The 20,568-nt window shown below is 42.2% G+C and overlaps 2 protein-coding genes across 4 annotated transcripts in view; one reads left to right on the forward strand and one right to left on the reverse strand.

Moving 5' to 3' along the window:
* Nucleotides 1-7,035, reverse strand: part of FBXO9 (F-box protein 9) — a 57,246-nt gene extending 50,211 nt beyond the window's left edge. Inside the window, exons 1-2 of one of the 2 annotated variants that reach the window (XM_083177337.1) lie at nt 6,770-7,035; nt 1,346-1,423 (exon numbers count right to left, since the gene is read on the reverse strand). In XM_083177337.1, the coding sequence (XP_083033463.1) occupies nt 1,346-1,423; nt 6,770-6,772 (81 nt within the window). In that variant the 5' untranslated portion in view covers nt 6,773-7,035. Of the gene's footprint in view, nt 1-1,345; nt 1,424-6,115; nt 6,232-6,769 lie in introns of those variants that run through there. The other variant, XM_083177336.1, reaches the window with a different exon arrangement.
* A 156-nt stretch (nt 7,036-7,191) lies between these two features.
* CILK1 (ciliogenesis associated kinase 1) overlaps nt 7,192-20,568 on the forward strand; it is a 41,964-nt gene continuing 28,587 nt past the window's right edge. For both annotated transcript variants that reach the window (XM_083177334.1, XM_083177335.1), the window contains exons 1-5: nt 7,192-7,326; nt 13,758-13,973; nt 16,938-16,992; nt 19,142-19,263; nt 19,448-19,527. In XM_083177334.1, the coding sequence (XP_083033460.1) occupies nt 13,873-13,973; nt 16,938-16,992; nt 19,142-19,263; nt 19,448-19,527 (358 nt within the window). In that variant the 5' untranslated portion in view covers nt 7,192-7,326; nt 13,758-13,872. The remainder of the gene's footprint in view (nt 7,327-13,757; nt 13,974-16,937; nt 16,993-19,141; nt 19,264-19,447; nt 19,528-20,568) is intronic.

Below are 20,568 nucleotides of genomic sequence, written 5' to 3' on the forward strand. Positions count from 1 at the left end.
CTAAAATACTGTAAGGACTTTAATTAGCTGAAATTTTTTTTTGCCTATGATTGAATATGATGAATAAGCCCGGGGGCCCTCATGTTAAGACGGCCCTGAGGGAGGGGGGGGGGGGGGGGGGGTGGGGGTGGTAAGCTGCCCAGAATTTACCGTTTTCACCATCGCTTTCACACCGCAAACCTGCTTTAGACCAGGTATTTAGATGTGAAAGGGGGTAAACTTGCTCTGACCCGTTTTAAAAACAGTTTTAAATACCTGGTCTAATAAAGGTTTTGCGGTGTGAAAGCAGCATAACAGTCATCTCCATTGCCACTGGAGTAAAGGATGTTTCCTCACTTTTTTGTGAACTTCTCCCAGGTTGCTTTTTGTACAGAAATTGTGCAGCCTCACTGCTAATTCCTCGAGTTGCCATTTGTAATTGTATCTTGCATTTCTGAGCTGTGCTCCCACGCAATGTATGCACGTTCTATGAAAGTTTGCTTTTACAGACTCACTCCCAATTGCATGGACCTTAATATATATTTAGAAGAATTAAGAGTAAAGCCTACTCCCAAACTTGTGTGTGTGCATTTATCCAAACTTCATGTGTGCTCAAGCATGATATGGGGCTAAATGTAATTGCCTCTGAGTTGACAGAGGTTCAGGATTTTGTGCACACTTTTAAGGCAAAACCTGATGGTAAGAAGAAGAAAGGAACCCTTCAAGAGTTTTAGGGGGGTATTCAATGTTGGTCAATATTTCTCACAGGCAGAAATATCGACCATTTTCAATATTCATAGGTCAAATTTCGCCTCTCTGATAGACCGAAAACACAGGGATCGGTGAATTACTCGCCAATCCCTGTGCTTTTTCCTGGAATCAGCCGCTAATTTGTCACCTCAGCGCCCTTTTCCGACAATTCTGCTTCAACTATAAAAAATTTATCAGGGTGTCTGTCAGCAGGGATCGCTGTATCAGTGCTGATACTGAAGCTGTGGCTGCTGCTGTAGAGTACTGCCACAACTACAGTATCAGCGCTGATACAGCGGCCGCTGCTGACTGGAGAAATGCCTGCCGCCCCCAAGATCCGTCAATTTTTAATGTTGTAGAATCTGAAAGTCTTCAATGCTTTCGGAAGAGACACCACTGAATATCCAAAGGTGGAAATATCAGCACATATTGAATACCCCCCTTAATATAACTATTGCACCAAAACTGCATTTTTTGTTTTGGGCGAAATTTTCCTAAAAATGTCCCCCTCAGTTTATTGAAAGTATTCCATGCACCTCAGCATTTGCATATGCTGTACAAATTCCCAAAACCACAAAAGTGTTAGTGCGTGTGGAGAGATTAAAAGACAATTAACCTGGAGATTTGACTCGCCGGATCTTCTATTTTCCTCATCCTTCAGGATGTCAGGATAACAATCTTCATCACCTTCCGCCTGGTAATTAAGATAAATTAAAAAATATAACTATTATTATTATCTCCATAATTTGATTTGATAAAGATTATGCTTATTAAATATGGTAATGTATCCTATTTATAGAACAGTTAATTACATTAATCTCATGTGCATTTTAGGAGAATGTCTAACACCTTCCACTCAACCCCTGAAATATTATAGACAACTGCTATGCGGCATTTTGCCCTATAACACAAACCTACTTAAACAGGCAGAATAGCAGATAAGTGTGTTTCAATTCATGTTTACATGAAAGGGAAAGGCTTTCATTTAAGTCGTATGGTATATTGTGACTATACTGTATATATCAGGCATGTCCAAACTACTGCCCTCCAGGTGTTGTGAAACTACAAGTCCCATTATGCCCTGCCAGAGTTTTGCTATTAGGGAATGCTAAAACTATATCAAGGCATGCTGGGATGTGTAGTTTCATAACAGCTGGAGGGACACAGTTTCGACATGCCTAATATATATTATATACTTAGGTTACGGAAAGGGGACATTGCCTCTGATGGGAGGGGCTGATTGTGCTGCAATCATGAGCTACGTCCCCTGTCCCTCTCTCCTGTGAATAGACACTGTGCGCAAGCACCTGCGGCTATTGCTCTGCTAAGTGACAGGGGGACTCCCAACTACCCCCACCACCACAGGACACTGATGACCGCAGGTGGGACAGCATGGCAACCTAAAATAAACTGGACTGTCCTGCAAAAATCAGGACAGTTGGGAGGCATGCTATTATATATAGCTTTTCACAAGCCTGCATTTTACCACAATCTATGATTAAAAGAAGGCAAAATAAAACAAAGCTGAGGCATGGTATCCTTACTACATGGTTTCCTAGAGCTTGGTTAAGGTGGACTACATTGTCACAAATCTGATTCCATAGGGCCAAGAATGCACTGACCATAGGGGTGAGACAGGACACTAATAACACTTTCACATTGAATATGCTGGGTCAGACCCGGGAACTGGATCCTGGGTCCAACCCATCTACAACCAGGGGCTGGCACTTTCACATTAAACGCGTGGGTATAAGCTGTGGTGCTTTCACACTGCACCTTGACCTAGGTAGACACGGCAGTAACCCGGGTGTGGAAGGGGTACAAAAGAGGTATGCTCCCCTGAACAGCATATGCCTTGGAAATTATTTGGAAAACCCATCAATACACCTTTAATATCATATTATTTTAGAAGATACCCTTATATAAACTGGACGCTGGCTCAGAATTAAAACAAGAGACTGTTTACAATCTACCAAGACTGAAAAGTATAGATTATGTTCTCTTTTAGAATTAAAAAAAAGTGAGAAAACAGCTTGGGGAGGAATAAACCAACCAATCACAATATCACCTTGGCTTGGTGACCAGCATACTCACACCTTCCAAAGAAAGAGCTGGTAGCTTCAGTACCCTGCTTAAAAGAGAAACTCACTAGGAGGATCACCTTGCACATACTCATCCCAAATTATGTGTCAGATATGGGCTTGTATGGATAATAATGTATTACTCCTAAGAAAAACAAACTAGTACCAGGGTTGTGTAGAAGGGATGTAGCATAGGAGATCGATATGAGGCCATCCACTTGTGGAAACAGCCGAAATCACTAAGGGCATGTAAAGACACCAGCCCCAAACAGGGTCAAAGACATCAGTCTGTTCCAAGCATGCTAACTACATGCCCTATATGCACTTGGAACTCTTAGCACATACAAAGTTGACACTAAATTACACCCTTTCAGCGGAGAGTAGGCTAAAGTGAGATAAGACTCTGAATCCACTGAGTACAGTTTGTTAGGCCAGGGATCTCAGCTATCGTAAGCGCCATCTTAAGTAATAGCTATTTTGTACACAACTGCATACACCATCGCACTCACGGTTCGTGTGTGCACACCAAGGGTTTCCTAGTCTTTTAACACAGAAGCAAAAAAAATATTGCACAAACTTCGGTACTGCATACACCTCTGAACTATGCCCAATGCCACAAGAAGGGTGGTACTAGGATGGAAGGTTTACAATATTTTACCTGATTGGTTGTGGGCCACAAACGTGCTGGAATGGGTTTATAAGTGACAGCTATATGGACTGTTTTTAACACTTGACTAACTTTGAAATGGGACCTTATGTCAAATAATATCTAGAAATTGTGTGCATAATGAGTATCCATTTTGCTTGGCATCAACCGTAGATTTACTTTCTATGACACACCCTGTTTTGTACACAAGGAAATGACTGCAGAAGAGTAGCACCTGACTCTAGATGTGTCTTTATGCACAGAAATGCTACACACTGCACCAAGATGCTGGCACCATTTCATTAAAGAGAATTTACTTTCAAAGTGTAATCCCGGATGTTATTTTATATTACATTATATATACACCCACCCAAATATGTAATGTATTAGACCATTTCCAAAACAGTGGGTTGTTATTCATGCCAATGTGCACATCATCACCACATCATAGACTTTTATGCCAAAAATGAAACGTTCACATACATGCTGGCATGAAAGCATTCATTATATATTTATTATGTTTCTTATATAGCGCAGCAAACACTGTTGTACTTTACAATTCAAAACAGTGATACAACAAACTAGGTATTTACAGACAGTCAAAAAGGTAGGAGGGCCCTGCTCGCAAGCTTACAACCTATAATGAAATAGGAATTTATACATAAGGAGAGGTGTTCCTTACTGCACAAAATACAATGGATTGCAGTGACCCAGCAGTTTTGGCTAGGGGTCAGGAGGATGTCAAGGGTGAAAGAGAAAGTGAGAGAGGATACAGTGGGGAGCAAAAGTTTGGGCACCCCACCCAAAAATTAATTTTAATGTGCAAAAAGAAGCCAAGGAAAGATGGAAACATCTCCAAAAAGCATCAAATTACAGATTAGACATTCTTATAACATGTCAAAAAAAGTTTGATTTTATTTCATGCCCTACCATCCAGTACAGCGTGGAGGGAGAATATAATAGTGTGCTGAGTGCAGCGTGGCACCGAGTCTGAAGCATGACACGGTACACTTAAGTGTCCATGTCAACAGACACCAAAAACATGAAAAACACGTGTCAACCTTTTTCATGTCGACCCTTTGACCATGTTGACCCTGTCGACCTTGTACCCTGTCTAACATTAGTGGTTGACCATATGACTATAGACCTAGACATTGAAGGTCTAATATACAGTACCATAACCGTCCCAGAGCTAAACAGTTTGAAAACTATTGATATATTTTAACATGTTGCAAAGACTCTGCCTTGTAAATGATTTCTGCTTTAAAAAAAAAAAAAAATGATAATAATCATAATTTGTCTGGCATCACATACCTCCTGATAAATTTGGACCCATTACATTTTGCCGCTTCTATTTAATAAATACTGTATTTCACCACTGAGTATCCTCTTTGTTTTTTTTCCTTACATTTAAGGAATTACTACTAAACTTTGGGAATGTGCTGAAACTGTAGACACTATTTTGGATTTCCATAATGTTATTACATATTTTATCCTAAAAATTGCACTGAATTATAGTATGAGTTTATATGGTATCTGGATGATATAGCTTATGATAGTTTTTGTGGTGCCGCAGCCTGCACCTAGATATAGCGCTAGGGACCCCCAATATACAGAGAAGCCTTGACGTGGCTTGGGGGCATATCACACACCTGCGCAGGTATATGTAACCAATATCTCTGAATTCTATTATCATGTAGTGTTCAAGATTGGTTACTAATACCATTCAGTGAGCTGGGGGGACCAATGTCTTGCTTTACTTACACGGTATCTGGATGATAGGCTGACGTGCAAAAGGTCAACATTGACAAAAAAAAAAAAAAAAAGGTCAACTTGGCAAAGAACGACACATGAATATTTATTTTTCAGGATTTTCCTTTTTTTTCTTTTTTTAACTGTTTGATACTTTAGCATAGAGATGGACATTGAAAGCCCACCATCACATCTTTCGATCCACTGGTCATTCACCACCGCAACAAAAGATTCAGATAGAGAAAGAATTCATATGATTGGCGCATGCGAAAAAAAAAAAATTACGCTTGCCCTAACATATAGCACGGTGGCTGGCTGGGGGATGGGACCATCAGAACACCATTAAATGTTTACCTTCGATGGAGACAAACATTGGAATGCCGCCATCGAATAGCAAGATTACTACCATCGGAACAAAAGCATTGATGGTAGTAAAACATTGCGATGCAATGTCTATCCCTACTTTACCATCCAGTTGGGTTCCAATTGGGAACTGTAGAGTGTTCTGAGCGCAGCGTAGCAAGGCACTTGGCCCGAAGGATGGCGAGAGAAGCAAGTCCTGTAACGGTACACATACTCAGGTGTGATTATTGCCACAAAAAACCCATGTCAACCTTTTAATGTATCGACATTTTGTCAATGTCAACCTTTTGGTGTTGGGTCATTCACTGTAGACCATATGATCCATAACCATTTATACAGGGTGTTTAAAAAACATGGGACTAATCAAAATCACTAAATCTCTGCAACCGCATACCACCCATGACTGAAACTTACCACAAGAAAGGGCATGGGCATAGGAATATCAATGGACTACAGCCCCATACAAACTAAACGAGCCCCCGCCCCCCAATGCAGATATTGGCAGCTGTGGCATGCCAGCATCAGCAAGTGCACACACACTTACCGATGCCGGGCATCCATGCGTCATTATGGAAGGGGCATCAATGATGCAGAGAAGCGTGCGTTCTTAACGACATTCAGCGCACATACTAGGCGTGTTTTCATGCTGCCATTAGGGACCGGTCTGAATGATCACAGCAGTGATGACTTAAGTGGAAGTCACTGGTTTGGGACATTCTCAGTGTTTTCCGTACAGCGGGAGAGGGGTGTTTAGAACCATTTTTTTTTTTACTTTTTGTGTAATTGTAACATTGTAACATTTCCATTGTGGAATGTATTGCTTTGAAATTGGGCCCACCTTTTTGAAATACCCTGTACTATTTAAGGGTAAGGGGCAGTAGTATCCTAGCAGTCCTTCACCACCATTGATAAGTAGGTCGTTCTCTTTTTTCTTATAGTTTGATTAACCTTATTCTAGACACCTAGGAACACAACCGCAGCAAGCAAGTGCATGACATGCTGGGGGATTGGTTGAGGGGTTGGTGCGGCGCTCCTATATGCACCCTCCGGGATTGGGGCAGCAGCAAGGCCTGACGAGCTCCCATTGGGCAGCCCACCACATCACGTGAGCAGCGGGCACCAGTTGGCCCCGCACGAACATACACAGCGGCGCCCACCACAGTCACAAACACCACACAGCTGGCTGCCCGGGGATTACCATGCTGGGCGGCCGCGGGCTCCTCGTAGCTCAGCACAGTTCTCGGTCGGAGAAACGCAGGACGCAGCGGGAGTCTGAACGAGACCTGCGGGCAGCAGCCATGACTGAACGGAGACACCCGGTAGCCGAGTGCGAGGACAGCGCCGGGAGCAGCAGGCACACAGCACCGAACGCAGTAGAGAAAACACCGGAACCAGAGAGGAGAAACTGACGCTGGCAAGATAAGATCGCCGGAACCAGAGAGAAGAGTGACAACAAGCTTGTAAGACCAGAGAGGAGGCTGGGACAGGCGGACGCTTGGTTCCGGCCTGTGTGCGGGGAGGCGGGGCTAGGCTGCGGTCGTGACGTGAGCGCGAGGTAATGATCAGTGCAGAGACCTGTATGGATTGGAGAGTGTAGCGGCGCTGCGGGCGGGGGTATGTAGCCATTAAGTTGGCGAGAGTGTGTAACGGAACCAGTAAGAGGAGGGGGAGCGGGCGGCAGGGCATGAGGGCACCGGAACCAGAGAGCCGATAGAGGGACACAGTTCATACTCAGCTGTGCCAAAACTACATGAGGTAGGTTGGTGCCGGTGCTAGACCGCAATGCACATACCACACACAGTCACATCTGTGTGCAAGAGTCTCATGTAAGTTTAGCAATGTGTTTATACACACAGCAGCAGTATAATGAAAAATGTAGATTTGACTTGCATTTTTCTCTATACATATATTTATTATAAAGACGTGGCACTTATTCTGAACTTAAGGTGTCCATACATCTACAGATCGATTGTCAGATTGGTCTGGTTGGAACAAAATCCTGGTAATGGATGAGAGCAAATGACAGCTGACCATTTCCTTTGAAATGCTGGAAAACTGCCAAAAGATGTAATTCAGATATTACCAGGATTGTGTTCCAATCAGCCCAATCTGACAATCAATCTGTAGATGTATGGGCCCCAATAGGTTTGGAACCAGACTTATATTAGTGACTAGGTCAGGGGTTCCCAATCTTTTTTGAATCACGACATCCTACAGTATCAGGATTTTTTCACGGCACCCCTAGGCCATAAAAAAACAAAACAATACATATAGATTGAGTTTATATGCGATTCTTATGTTCAGTTATGTGGTAAAGGGCAGTATTTGCTTCTGTTTGTACACATTTTAAGATGGGAAGCCACCAGAACTGGTTTTGCCTATAAATAATTAACCATAAATAATTTGAATTGGTCCTGCACCACCAACCCGGGGCACCCCTGCAAATGTCCTGAGGCACCCCAGGGAGCCACGGCACACAGTTTGGGAACCATTGGACTAGGTGATTCATTGCACCCTACGGGCACTCTTCACACCGTCGTAGGGGGCTGTGCCCCATTAAATTTACAAATAATGTTGTTTTTTAATTATGTTTGTATTTTGGTGAATTGTGTGTGGGGGTGGAGGGGTGTGTGTTGTGGGTTAGGGGTATGTTGGGTTATGGATTTTGTTGGAGTTCTGTAAGTTTAGGTGTAAAGTGCATGCGTTGGTGGTATAGTGTAAGTAGTAAGTAAGTTTTATTTATATAGCGCACTTTCTCCAACAGGACTCAAGGCGCTTTACAGACATTAAAAATAATGCACATACTGTAATACAAAGGGTTGTCAAAACGGGCAACAATGGCAGTACAGATATACATCACACATACAGATATGCACTAGATGCATTCTAATGAGGGACATGGACAACATATTTACTGAGCTCTACAGCACCCAGGCAGCCATTCGTCGGCGCCACATGGTGATTGCACCAGCCAGAAGGGTAGACAGGTAAGACAGTACAGATATAGTGGTGGAAAGAGAGTGTGTGTGTGTGTGTGTGTGGTATTAGTTTTGGGTGGGGGTGGATTGTGGTAGCATTAAGGGGTGTTATTTGTTGTGCTGCAGGCTAGGTGCAGTAGCATATGTACAGAGTGTAGGCGTTGTTACAATAGTGTCCAAAATTTACCTGTGATCAGTTGGTGGTATAGTGGGCAGTGTTGTGTCTTGTTGGGTGCCGGTCTGGTGTCCGTGGAGAGGCAAGTGTGAGGTGAGTGGGAGCTTAGTGTGCACGGCGGGTGGTAGTGACAGGCATCGGGCACAGTAGTATCGTGGCTGGAGGGCGTGTCAGTCATTGGGCGCAGGGTCAAGGTGCCTGTGGCGGTGTGAGCGGTTCAGGATGGCGGCGGGAGGATTTATCAGGCAGCGGGCGCACAGGGCTGCACTGTATGTGCGGAGCGTGCTGGGGTGGCACTGGGAGTTGCCGCGCGAGTGGGATAGTGCTGCCTTAAACGTGTGGGTGGTGCGTGAGATCCCGCAAGACAGGGGTGAGCGCAGGTGCCGGGTCAGAGTGATAGTTATATATGTGGCTACATGTGTCTGTGGGTATTATAGGTGTGTGGTATTGCGGGGGTGTAGTGCAGGCAGGGGCCAATATGTGTGTATTATCTCTTATATATTTGGCTACGTGTGTGTATTATGTGTGGTGTGCGTGTATAAGGCTGGGTGGGGGGTGGAGTTTCATGTGTGACCCCGCCCAGCATTAGACACACTCTCAGGATGATTGACACATGTAGCCAAATATATAAGAGATAAACAGGGTACTGTAGCTATATGAACAACTGTTTTATTTTCCCTATTCATACACGATTTGTGAAATAGGATCAGATACTGATTAATAAGCTATAACTACTAAAAGCTGCCTATCTCCTATAGTGAAGACTGCAGAAAAAATGAAAATTATACAGTACTTGAATCAAATGACCAATGTGGCTCTATGATCCAGCAACAAGGTTATACATCCATAATAACAGCATATGAATGCTGCAATTGCGCTGGCAAGTATACAGATTACATTACATAATTCAGTAGGGGAAACCAGGTCCCAAGAGCAAAATGAGTAAACAGGAGGTTGCTAGCCTCAGCCCGACTTTGTTAACGTGCTGGTAGGTGTAAGCAGGCATGTCCAGACTGCGGCCCTCCAGCTGTTGTGAAACTACACGTCCCAGCATGCCTTGCCATAGTGTTAGCATTCCCTAATAGTAAAACTGTGGCAAGGCATGATGGGACTTGTAGTTTCACAACAGCTGGAGGTCCGTAGTTTGGACATGCCTGTAAGTTTCCAGGTTTATACATGTAGGTTTTCAAAGGCTCCTGAATTGTGTACATTATTCTGTCCACATTCACATATGTGAATTTTGTAATGTCTTCTAATGTTAGTTCATGTATAAGATGTGGTCCTTCTTTTAGATACCTGTCATTAATCATGTGGTTCTTATGCAGCGTAAACACAAGGTGGCAGAAACTAAATGCACATTATTGTCCATATGCAGTGTTGCCAGCGGACAACTCCTATCCATACACTGATTTTAATTACCATCATCACTGCCCAATGGTACCAGTCCTGTTGAAGAAATACATCTCAACACATGTATTGTCACTCTCGGCCAAACCTGCATATCCTTCTGTTCTATCAACCTGTTACGTGCATCCAACTCTCCATTGTGTCCTACAGACACTGGGGTGTATTCAATGCTGATTAGGCGAGGTATGACTGCGAGCAGTGCCTATTGCTTGCTGCCATAGCCTGCCCTCGGTATTCAACTGACCCCCTGCACTCGCCATTTACACCCCGCTATTCCTAGAAAGCGAGGAGGAAATGGCGAGTGTGGCCATCAAAGTGGTGAGATTCGTGGCTATATGCAGCGGGCTCCTCTGATGGCTCGGATTCCCCAGAACAAAGAATAAGGCGAGCGAGTTAAGCGGCGAGGATGTCTTGTGTTCGGCGATCCTCTCCATAAAAAAACCCTCGTGGACCTTTTTGAATATACCTGTCATACGTTCTGCTCTGCATCAGGCTTGCTCCTGAGGAAGCCGGATGCACAAACCTTCCGGGGAAACGCGTTGAGCTATTATAAACCAGGCATACTGACACCATCCTTGCTGAACCGGTGACCTGTCCGACCTACCCACAGATGTCCCTCGATATTCAACTGGATCAATCGCATTTGGGATAACCGCCTGATCCCTAATTATTCCAGCAAAAAGAAGAGGAATGCTGCACAAGTGGGAACCGTGAGTCCTTGAACACATAGGACAAACTCAGGACACTTTCAGTCACCAGTCTGGACACATCCATACACCAGACCACCCAGGATGGTAACATTGATTGTCAGTTTTTAAGTGCCACCAAGCCCAAATATCCCAGTGATATACTTTTAAAGATTATTAATTGGACATTCAGCCAATTGATTCACACCTTTTTATCTAATACATTGATTTCCAATTATATTGTATTTTTTATGTTTATTAAATTTGTTATATATTTTGAGAACCATCTGATTCAATCATTGGCATAGCCAGCGCTGACACTCCTTTTTTCTTAATTTTTAACCCATTGGGGTCTGACAACCCCGTGTCAGCTGCTGTTTGGTTGCGCACCACGCACACACATTCTTTCTTCATCAGGCATGGTATGTTTATAATCACTTTCATTAGATCAAACGGAGAAGGGCTACCAGTGGCCTTTGCTTGTAACCCCATCTCCTTTCTGCTTTATGTTATAGACTGGCTGTGCTTACTTAAATGTCTGCTGATTTGCTATTACAGATAAACATTCCTATGCTCGCTTGAACACTAGGGAGGGTCTCGACATGAAATCACAGGGGTATGGGTCATTGGGTCAGCCAACCCAAGGTCGACATGCATTGGATCGACCACTGAAGGTCCACATAGCGCAGGTGGACACTTGAAATAGGTTGACATGGTTGGAAGGCCAACACAAGTATAAATGGCTAGGTTGTCAGTCAAAAGATCGACAATGGTTTGAACACTTCTTATTTGTCCCAAATTTTAACTTGGTCACCATGGATACTGCTTTGCTGCACCAAGTCCCTTTGCTGCACTCGCCATGCTTCGGGTACACTATTCTCCCTCCATGCCCTAGTGGATGGTAGGGCATGAAATACCGACTGTCGGCTAAAAGAAAAGAGTGGAACACCATTGTCCATTATTTGACCGTTGACCAAATGCTTATGTCGACCTATTTCAGGTGTCGACTTAAGCTATGTTGACCTTCAATGGGCGACCCAATGCATTTTTTTTTTCTTTTGTGTAAAGGGAAAAAAAGGATCCAAACGTATCTATGGTTTAATATTTCTTAAGTGATTCATTTAGTAATAGTTTTATCTGCATCCAGTTCTCTCCTTTTTGATATGTATTAAGCGTTAATATATGTTATAGTGAGGAACACTCAGATTTATAAACAGCAATAAAGGTTATTTAAAAGAGAAGTGCAGCAGTTATATATAAGAGATTTTCTGACTCGAATATTGAAACTCCCAACATGAGTATAGTACATCAGTTCTGCAACAACTTGGGGCTCCATTCAGACCTGATAGCATGGCTGCGAAATCGCACAGTGGGCGATTTTATCTATGTACTGCGTATGGGCCGCAATCTGCGTGCATAATGGCCGGCTGCGATCAAGTCCTGCAAATGTTTCTTTTAGCTGGCCGTACGCCTGGTGATTGACAGGGAGTGGGCGTGTGCTGGTGAGAAGTGACCGTTACATGGGAGTGACAAAAAATATCATGGGTGTGCAGCGGTACACATCCATTCACACAGAGAGCACATTAATTCGCAAGGCAGAATTTCTCTAGAGCGGGACGAAGGCTAAACTGCTTGCTGGCTGTGCAAATTTGCGGCCGTGATTCAGGCCCTTGGGGTAGGCTGCAAAATGCATCCTTCGCTCTCCTGCTGTACTCATCTAGTTTATTTTATGTTTGGTAATTCAGTAGTTTGTCATTTATGAAAGTCTAATGGGCCCTACACACGGGCCGACATTCAGGCATTTTTTTGAACGGTTTTTCTAAATCACTTTGAAAACGCATGTAAATCGCTTTGTGTGTGTATAGACTACACAGTGATTTAAATGTGCGACGCCACCGGTCTGAATCCTGCACGCAAGCTATTAATCGTTTGGGGCCAATGTTCTCAATGGACAACACTGACTCTGACACCTCGCTCAGCACACAGTTCTCTGCAGCGCTGTGTTCTGAGCGATGTAGCTTTGCTGAGAGCTCGTCAGCCCGTGTGTAGGGCACTTTAAACTTTTGGCACATCAAGTGATGTTAAACATGGTCTAGCTGGGAACAGTACTTAATTGGTTTTAGTGGCTTTCTACTTTGATATAACAATCTTTTTTCAATGACCTGTCACCTGCTTCTTTGGTTTACAAAGTTTTTACAATTGTAAGAATGCGTTGAATGTTTTATACATTGTTTAAGTAAGCTAGCAATATTTAAATGTATTGTTCACATTTACAGTAACTTACGCTCATTGCTTTTAATATTTATTGATTTTGGCTGAAGTTCATCCCCCAGGTACATTCCATTTATACCCATGACATGTTACTAAGGGAGGCAGCACATACTATTTGTTTTCCATGGAGATTTTTACAGGAAGTCAGGCTAATTACTAGTGTACAGTGCTTTTCCTCCATGTCCCTTGTGTGTTACCACACATAAGGTAATACTACTGCATGAATGGTTTGAACTGTTCTTATTTGCACTGCCTGCATTTTTATTTAGCAAACTAAAAGCTTTTGATGTGAAGATATTTGCTCTCCTTTTAATCTTTAAGCATTTTTTTTTTTGCAAACCGGAAATCTAAAGCCACAACCACCTGTTTGTTTTTTTTTGTGGTGCCCTCTGCCATGGCAACCACTGGCACATTATTCATTATGAGAGACTTTGGAATGGCCATCTGAGCCCTTTGTGCATCTGGATTGCTTCACGTTAACTAGCCTTGCTATATTTTGTGATTTGATGAATATATTCTGGAACTTTCACATGCAATACAGATTTATAAAGGTTTAATTTAATATATTGTAAGGCAGTGGTGGAATGTTTAAATGTTGACCGCCATGTGATATTTTTTTTACTAATCAGAAGTGACTTAAATCGTATCTTACATTCTTGTCATTTACAGCATGACTACCTACAGTGCACCGTTCTCCTTTCACTGTGATTCCATTAAGATTTTCAGTTACTGCTGGACTACACTGTTCCCATTGAAATGTCCATTCCATCCTTGATCTGTCACCATGAACCGTTACACAACATTCAAACAGCTTGGAGATGGCACCTATGGCTCCGTCCTTCTTGCAAGAAGCACGGAATCTGGAGAGCTGGTTGCTATTAAAAAGTAAAAACTTTTGTTTTTTTAATTCTATTTTAGTTTCACTATTTCAGAGTATATTTGGAAATATGATTTGGAAATATGATTTTTCTGTTAACTTGTTAAGAAGATAAAACACAAACATTTGCTTGCGATTCATTTAAATTGTGATAGCGTAACCCACATGTTGATGCCATTATTAATATTTGTTGTCATGTTGTTATTACATGGGAAACAACAGTTGAATCCGGTAATTCAACAGTTGATCTTCCTGGCTGTCACTAGATGGCGCAATTTAATTGTTGCTCCATTACAGAGTGCATGCAGCCAGAGAGACACATTTCAGTTTGCAGCATCCTGAGGTGTGGCATGAAATGTGAGAAAATACCAGAAGTTTAGTGGCTTTTCCTGGCTAAACTGTGTTTCAGTGGCCACACATGCAGGGGCATACCTGTCCAAAGGAGGGTCAGTTAAAAGCTGTGCTTGGTGCCTGTTATGTCTCTTTTTTTTCTTCCTTCAATTCTCTTTATTCTTATTTCCATACAAAATACAATCAATTACATCACTTTACAGGGACAGGACAAATATACTTCACAATGAAAACATAACTAATAATAATAAAACAAAAACCCATAAACTAGGTCATCAATGCTCTTGCCTATTGTCCACGTAGTGTTTTTTTTTCCTCCTTCTCTCAGACTGTCGCTCCAGTATTTTCCCATAGCTTTCCGTTCCTTGGTGCCTCTTATGTTTGGGAGACCACAAAACAAATGAATCAGCCCCAATGTGTCTGGTGGTGCAGATTTATCTTGATTTTTTTTTTTTTTAGGGTGGAGTGAAAAATCCACTACAACATATTCCCCTTGACTTTTTTTGCCAATTTTTCCATGTTTGTTTAGGGTTTTGCCACCTTTTAAATGTCTGGAACCATTTGTTAACCTATGTTAGCTGTTAGCATGCAGTCTTCAAATATGTTCTTCAGAAGCTTTTTTAATGTAATTTATAACATATAAGGAGAACATTTGAACTAGTACATAAGTTTTATTTATATAGCGCACTTTCTCCAACAGTACTCAAGGTGCTTTACAGACATCAAAACAATGCACATAATACAACTGATTTGAGTAATACAGCAATAGATAAGTCACACAGACCTAAAAGAAAGCATTGATAATACAGTAGGCACAATGTAGTGTTTGTGCAGACATTTTATATAATAACTTCCACAAGTTGTATTCCACCCAAACAAGGCACCAGGTGAGGAAGACATTTTGGGCACACTGTGTTGCATTACTCTGGGTGGAATAGCTTACCCCTAGAAGAAATGATACAAATAATACAGTCAGGTCCATGTATTTTTCATCTCATCCACAAGTGTACCAGATGAGGCATCCATGTTGGGCGCAATACGAGGGTTACACTGTGTGGTAGGAGAGCAATATAATGACCCAATGCAGATATGGGAAGTGGATGCTTGTGTAGTAGTATGATATACAGTGTATGGAAACATCCACATGAGGCACATCCTGCCTGCAGGGGAACCATCTAAGGCAGGGCTGGGCAACACCGGCCCTCCAGATGTTAATGAACTACACATCCCAGGATGCTTTGCATTAGTTTTGCTATGTGGCCATGCTGAAACTGATGCAAGGCATGCTGGGATGTGTAGTTCATCAACATCTGGAGGGCCGGTGTTGCCCAGCCCTGATCTAAGGTAACCAGCTGGTGCGCTGTGTAGGTCACTGCTGGCAGGGTGTGCAATCTGCGGAGGTATACATTACAGGAATAGCACTGGAAATACACTGTGGGAGGAAAAAATAAAACAAATACATGATAAAAACACAGAAAGGAGGAAAATTTGGGAATCTTTATTTTGATAGTCAGAAATGTCCTGATCTCATGGGAGCAGAACGGGTGGGTGTGAGAAAGTGGGGAGCACATTCAAGTACACTGGAAGTGGTGCTACATAGGCTTTGCCCCACAGCTCCCTGCTCATCATTAGGGGTAGGCCTGGGAACAGTCCTGGAGTTATCATACGTAGGGATGGAGGGCCTGGTCCAGATGTTCTCATGGCAAAGGTGAGGAGAGGTTGTAATGCAGTGTTTATGTAGTCATTTTAGTTTGTTATTTGTACTTACTAACTAGACCCTTCAAATGCTAGACACCCTAGAGTCCTAAAGGACTAGTGTCCAAATCTATACTGAATAAATAAGGTTACAGAAACATGTGTATCATCCTGATTACTACCTCCCCCTCCAGCAAGAGGTGTTAATTAAAATCTAACCGATGTAAGGTCAGTAACGCGGTATCCGGACGCCGGGTCAACTAGTTTTAGATTGACCATGGTATGGTTGACCACCCTTAGTCAACCCGTCTTACCTTACCTTGCGATCTAAACCCTGTCGACCTGCTATACCACAACCCAGTAACACTGTCCCTATAGTTCAAAGTTCTTAACATAGCACAGATATAAAACCACAATAACCTTTTGTTTGACCCATGAAATGTAATCACTACAATTATATAAAAGCACAGTTTAGCAAAATGACCTAATATAATATCAGTACAAACAGCGGCAATAGTATGCAGTAGTGTTCTACATAGGATTCCCTGTTAACTAAACGGAGAGAGAGGAGGAGCCCATTAACATTTGCTACCCAATGAAGTTATAAGTAATGAAACGCCAGTATAATGCTGCTATTGATTTTAAGCTGGCCGTTTCTAACTAGAGCCTTCATATGGGAACTCTCCTAATTCATTTCTGTATGTGTTTTTTATGGCATTTCTTAAGGACTCTTTTGGGGGAGCAATTGAATTGTGTGCATACACATCCAATAGTGGTGTCAATCCTTAGCTTACCCCAATATTTCAGAAATGTTTGTCAATAATGTTTTGCCTTGTTGTTAATGCTGAAAAAAAAAATTTCATTTATTGTGCATAACAGAAATTAATTGGTACCTTTTTTTTCTTTTTCTTTTTTTTATGCAACAGAATGAAAAGAAAGTTTTATTCCTGGGAGGAATGCATGAATCTTCGAGAGCTAAAGGTAAATGTTTTGTTTTCATAAGCGAGTGCTAGGGTGCAGAGTGGGCATGTTCTGCTATTACTGCCCAATGCTTTTGTGTATATTTGGTCAAACGACACTCACCTGCTACAGGCATCAACTTTGCACATGGTTTAGGAGAGTAGTAGCTGCCACCACAAATCACACTGAGTGCATGGAGGAGGTATATAGCTATTGTTCAGCTATAGAGTAGAAATACTACTGTTTATCAATGGTAGCTTTTAAAATGCATCACTGAGATGTAGTGATTATATTCATACAGTATGTATCCTCTTGTATGTGTTTTACATATGACTGCTGATCTTTTTAAGTTATTTGCATGGTACCTAGTCCGCATACTGGAGGTCAGAATGATAATTGAAGCTTTAATACATATGCAGGCTCCGTTGCCACGGGGTGCGCAAGCGTCTTGGTGCGCCAGCCCCTGCAAAGATGTAGCCGGCTACATCTGTACATGCTGGGCATAGTCCAACCCGATCATCGCTGGGCATAGTCCAACCCGATCATCGCTGTCCATACATGCTGGGCATAGTCCAACCCGATCATCGCTGTCCATACATGCGGGGTATAGTCCAACCCAATCATCGACCCAGTGTGTATGGACCTTTAGTCCCAGACAACCTCTGATGGATCAAATAACATTAGTAATTTACTGTAGCTTATTAAATTCCTGTCATAATGTGACACCAGGAGGGTAGAACCAAACCTCTGTCCCAGTATAGCCTAATACTCTTTTCTGGGTTTTCCACTTTGACTCTTTCATTCGCTTTGGATACTCACTTACATTCAGTCTTTTTACAAGGCAGTGGTTAATGTAATAGCCTGCACAAAGCAGGATGTGCAAGACTTTGGTCCTTATTCTGGTTGACTCGCAAGGCTGCAAATTTCGCAGCCTTGCGAGTCCCCCAGATGCCTCCCACGCGTATGTTTTTTTTTTTTTCTTCTGGTTTTGGACACCACATGTAATATAAATCTAACACAGGAATACATCAGTGTCTCTCTCTGTCTCCCCTTTCCCTTGATGAAATTACCAGCACCAGAAAGCTCTGCATTAATTAAAATATCGATAAGGGTGCATAATTAAAACATTAAAATAAATATTTAGAATTCCCCAATGAGATCAATGTAAGGCTGTATTGCAATAAAACCCCATCTGCACACCAACCATGCAGCATGATGACTCTTCAGTATTTGTCTTACAGCAGGTGTGAGTATATTTATAATCTGCTGATATAACCGAGATCACATCGTAACAGGCTTGTATGCAGACACACCTGTACCTGGGGTGCTGAGAAGATAAATATAGAAAAGTCATAAATGTAAATGACTTTTTTTTTATTCTGTGAAACCACAGCAGTGGTTGCTCATGGCAGCACTGGATGCATACCCTTGTATGGTGTTTGTATTTCACTCTTCTTGTAGCTCTCTACAGCTTGCTTCTATTCCGTAGTCCAAAAAATGTGTGTTTGTGAAATAAAGTACATAATGAATGCAAAAGGGCGGCAATTGCCATACCCTGAGACCATTATATAAATGTGCAGTTTTACTGAATTTGCATGCTGTCTATAATCATTCCACTTTGTCTCCTACATATGCATGCACAGTGGCAGTGTGGAAAGTGGTTGAAAGGTCTACAGTATCTAGGTAGACAGCCAATAGTTCAATATGGCACTGGTCGACAAACAAAAGTCGAAATGCGTTTTTAACAATTTAAAGAAAAAACAAAATGGAGGGTTGGGACTTTTTCATACTTTACCCTCAAGTGGGCTACATGGCCTGAAGCATGGCAAGTAGATCTTCCAATCCACATCCGTCAGCGGTGGAGGGGGGGCATGTCCGCCCAGTGGCTCACGCTGCTAGGGAGACCTGATTAACCTAGGCGAGGAGGAGAACTAGATGATAACAAGGCAAGTATGGAGTTTGCAGCAACGCATAGCAGCGATGGCTGGACAGGGCTGGAGCAGGGTTTGGAACAACATATATAGATGTGGTGGGGTGCGGCAGGATGAGGGCAGACTGAGGTGACCCAGTATATAAAACAATGCACTTTTTTAAAATGAAAAGAACTCTGTTGAATGGTACCAATTTAATTGTGAGTACTTGCTGGTTTACACATTTGTTTATATCCTAGTCACTGAGGAAGCTTCATCATGCCAATGTCATTAAACTGAAGGAAGTAATCAGAGAAAATGATCACCTCTACTTTGTATTTGAATACATGAAGGAAAATCTGTACCAGCTGATGAAAGATCGGTATGTATTTCTGGACAGAATTGGCCATCATTTTTCTAGTTACATTAGCTATAGTGATTGTACCATTTCCCAGTGTTGAGCTCAATATTAATTAGTAAAGTACTGGTGTGTAGCCGCAGGTTGCAGCCACATCATAAACAACAAGGTTGAATTATACTGTATGCTTCTTTTTGATCCTCTACAGGAACAAATTATTTCCTGAATCTACCATCCGGAACATCATGTACCAGATACTGCAAGGGCTAGCTTTTATACACAAATACGGTAAGGCCTTTACACAACTGAAATTTTTTAGTTTAGAATATTAACACTTTTGTACCAGGGTTGCTGGTTACACACCTATTAAAAGCATGTGACACTACATGTACATAATTCAAATGACATGCTGATACATAACTCACAGTACCAAAACACAGTTTGTAAATGCTATGCCATTTAAATTGAGTCAGTGTAACCTTATTTGTTATGCAGATACATTCTCATACAATGATCTATATATGCGACTTTTCTCTAATTGCGACTGGATGTACATAAATAATGCTACATTGTTTCTCAGCCAACAGTGTATATAGGCATGCTATAGATAATTTAATCAGCAAACGTTGCTTATGTGTCTAGTTAGCATCTCCACGTTAAGAACATGCATTTCATGGGGAAAAACAGAAAAATGACATGTACATTATATGAACTATTTTGTACTTGTAAGGTCATTTAAACATTTCTCTACATTACATTGGCCAAGTTCTTTTTAACATGGGCAAAACATCTGGATCTGAGTTTTTCTGACCGCTCTCATTTGGAGCTGACACGTTCTGAGTTTTGGTGAACTCGGACGTTATTACATTGGCCGATCGGACATTTTACAAAATGTGACAAAAATCGTCTCTCATTACTTCCCAGCCCTGATCGCTGCTGTGTAAATTTGCAGAGGACTGCAATCAGATTGCTGCTGCTGCCCAGACAGATTGAGATTGCAAAGAATTTGAGAAAGAGAAGGGGAGATGTCCTGTATCGGTGCACCAAGAGCAAATTGGTGCACAGATACAGGACATCTCCGCCTCTCTTTCTCAAATTCTTTCCAATTCCACATGTCCAATGGTAGCACACCCCGACCCTGTCAAAAATCGTTGAGCACATACAATGATGTAATTGAAGGGGGTTCACCTGCATTAATTTTAGTCTTGTGCGACTGACTAACTCCCCCCTGTTCTAGATTGAGATTGCACCCTGTGTAAGTCTGCAAGTGACATGCAAATGGATCACTGATCGCATGCCATCTGCAAATCCATTTGCAACTCAAGATCA

Source organism: Crinia signifera, chromosome 3, assembly GCF_055691185.1.
Source record: "Crinia signifera chromosome 3, ASM5569118v1, whole genome shotgun sequence".
Taxonomy (NCBI): domain Eukaryota; kingdom Metazoa; phylum Chordata; class Amphibia; order Anura; family Myobatrachidae; genus Crinia; species Crinia signifera.